General features: G+C 59.2%; 1 protein-coding gene across 3 annotated transcripts in view; it reads left to right on the forward strand.

Moving 5' to 3' along the window:
* The window catches only part of TSEN34 (tRNA splicing endonuclease subunit 34), an 11,440-nt gene extending 10,604 nt beyond the window's left edge, over positions 1–836 (forward strand). For all 3 annotated transcript variants that reach the window (XM_015851166.2, XM_015851167.2, XM_015851168.2), the window contains exon 4: positions 94–836. In XM_015851166.2, the coding sequence (XP_015706652.1) occupies positions 94–284 (191 nt within the window). In that variant the 3' untranslated portion in view covers positions 285–836. The remainder of the gene's footprint in view (positions 1–93) is intronic.
* The last annotated feature ends 81 nt before the right edge of the window (positions 837–917 follow it).

Consider the following 917-nt stretch of genomic DNA (forward strand, 5'->3'; position numbering starts at 1 on the left):
CTATGGGTCTCTATGGGGTCATGGGGGGGCTCTATGGGGGTCCTATGGGTCTGTATGGGGGTCCCACCCCCTAAATCCCGTCCCCACCGCCAGGCCCCCCTCCCCTGTTCCACGCCGGGGCGGTGGCGCACTGTCCGTGCAGTTCCGCTCCGTTACCGCTGGGGGCGCTGCTGAGCGCGGCCCGACTCGGAACCGCAGCCCGGAAGTCGCTGCTGCTCTGCGCCGCGCCGCCAGGGGGCGCCACTGAGTACAGCCAGCTCAGGTGGAGGCGGGACTTAGCGTGACCACGCCCACTTGGGGGCGGGGCTTTGTATTGACCACGCCCCCTATTATATACAATGGGATGTGCTTTGCATAGCCACGCCCACTTGGGGGCGGAGCTTCGTGAGACCACGCCCCCATCTCTTATATACAGAGGGTTGTACTTTGCATAACCACGCCCACTGGGGGCGGGGCTTCGGTTTGACCACGCCCCCTTCTATTACATACAGAGTTGTGTACTTTGTATAACCACGCCCACTAGTGGGCGGGGCTTCGTTTTGACCACGCCCCTTTCCCCTATTATACATTGAGAGTAGTTTGAGCTAAGCCACGCCCACTTGGGGGCGGGGCTTAGTGAGACCACGCCCCCTTATTATATACATGCTATGTGAATTAGCATAACCACGCCCACCTCTGAGTTGACCACGCCCCCACCATTGCTATGTATATAAAGGGGCGTGGCTTTGTTAACATGGGGGCGTGGCTTGTGTTTGGTCACGCCCCCCTGAGTGTGTCACTGTTGGTTTTGGGGTGAAATGAGGCAGTTTTGGGAATAAAGAATTGCTGTTTTTTAAGGCCTGTGGTATCTGTGGGGCAGAGCAGGGCTATGGGGCAGGGAGGGGTGGGATCTATGGGGCAGAGTGGGGCTATGGGGC

The sequence above is a fragment of the Coturnix japonica genome, unplaced genomic scaffold, assembly GCF_001577835.2.
Source record: "Coturnix japonica isolate 7356 unplaced genomic scaffold, Coturnix japonica 2.1 chrUnrandom740, whole genome shotgun sequence".
In the NCBI taxonomy this organism is placed as follows: domain Eukaryota; kingdom Metazoa; phylum Chordata; class Aves; order Galliformes; family Phasianidae; genus Coturnix; species Coturnix japonica.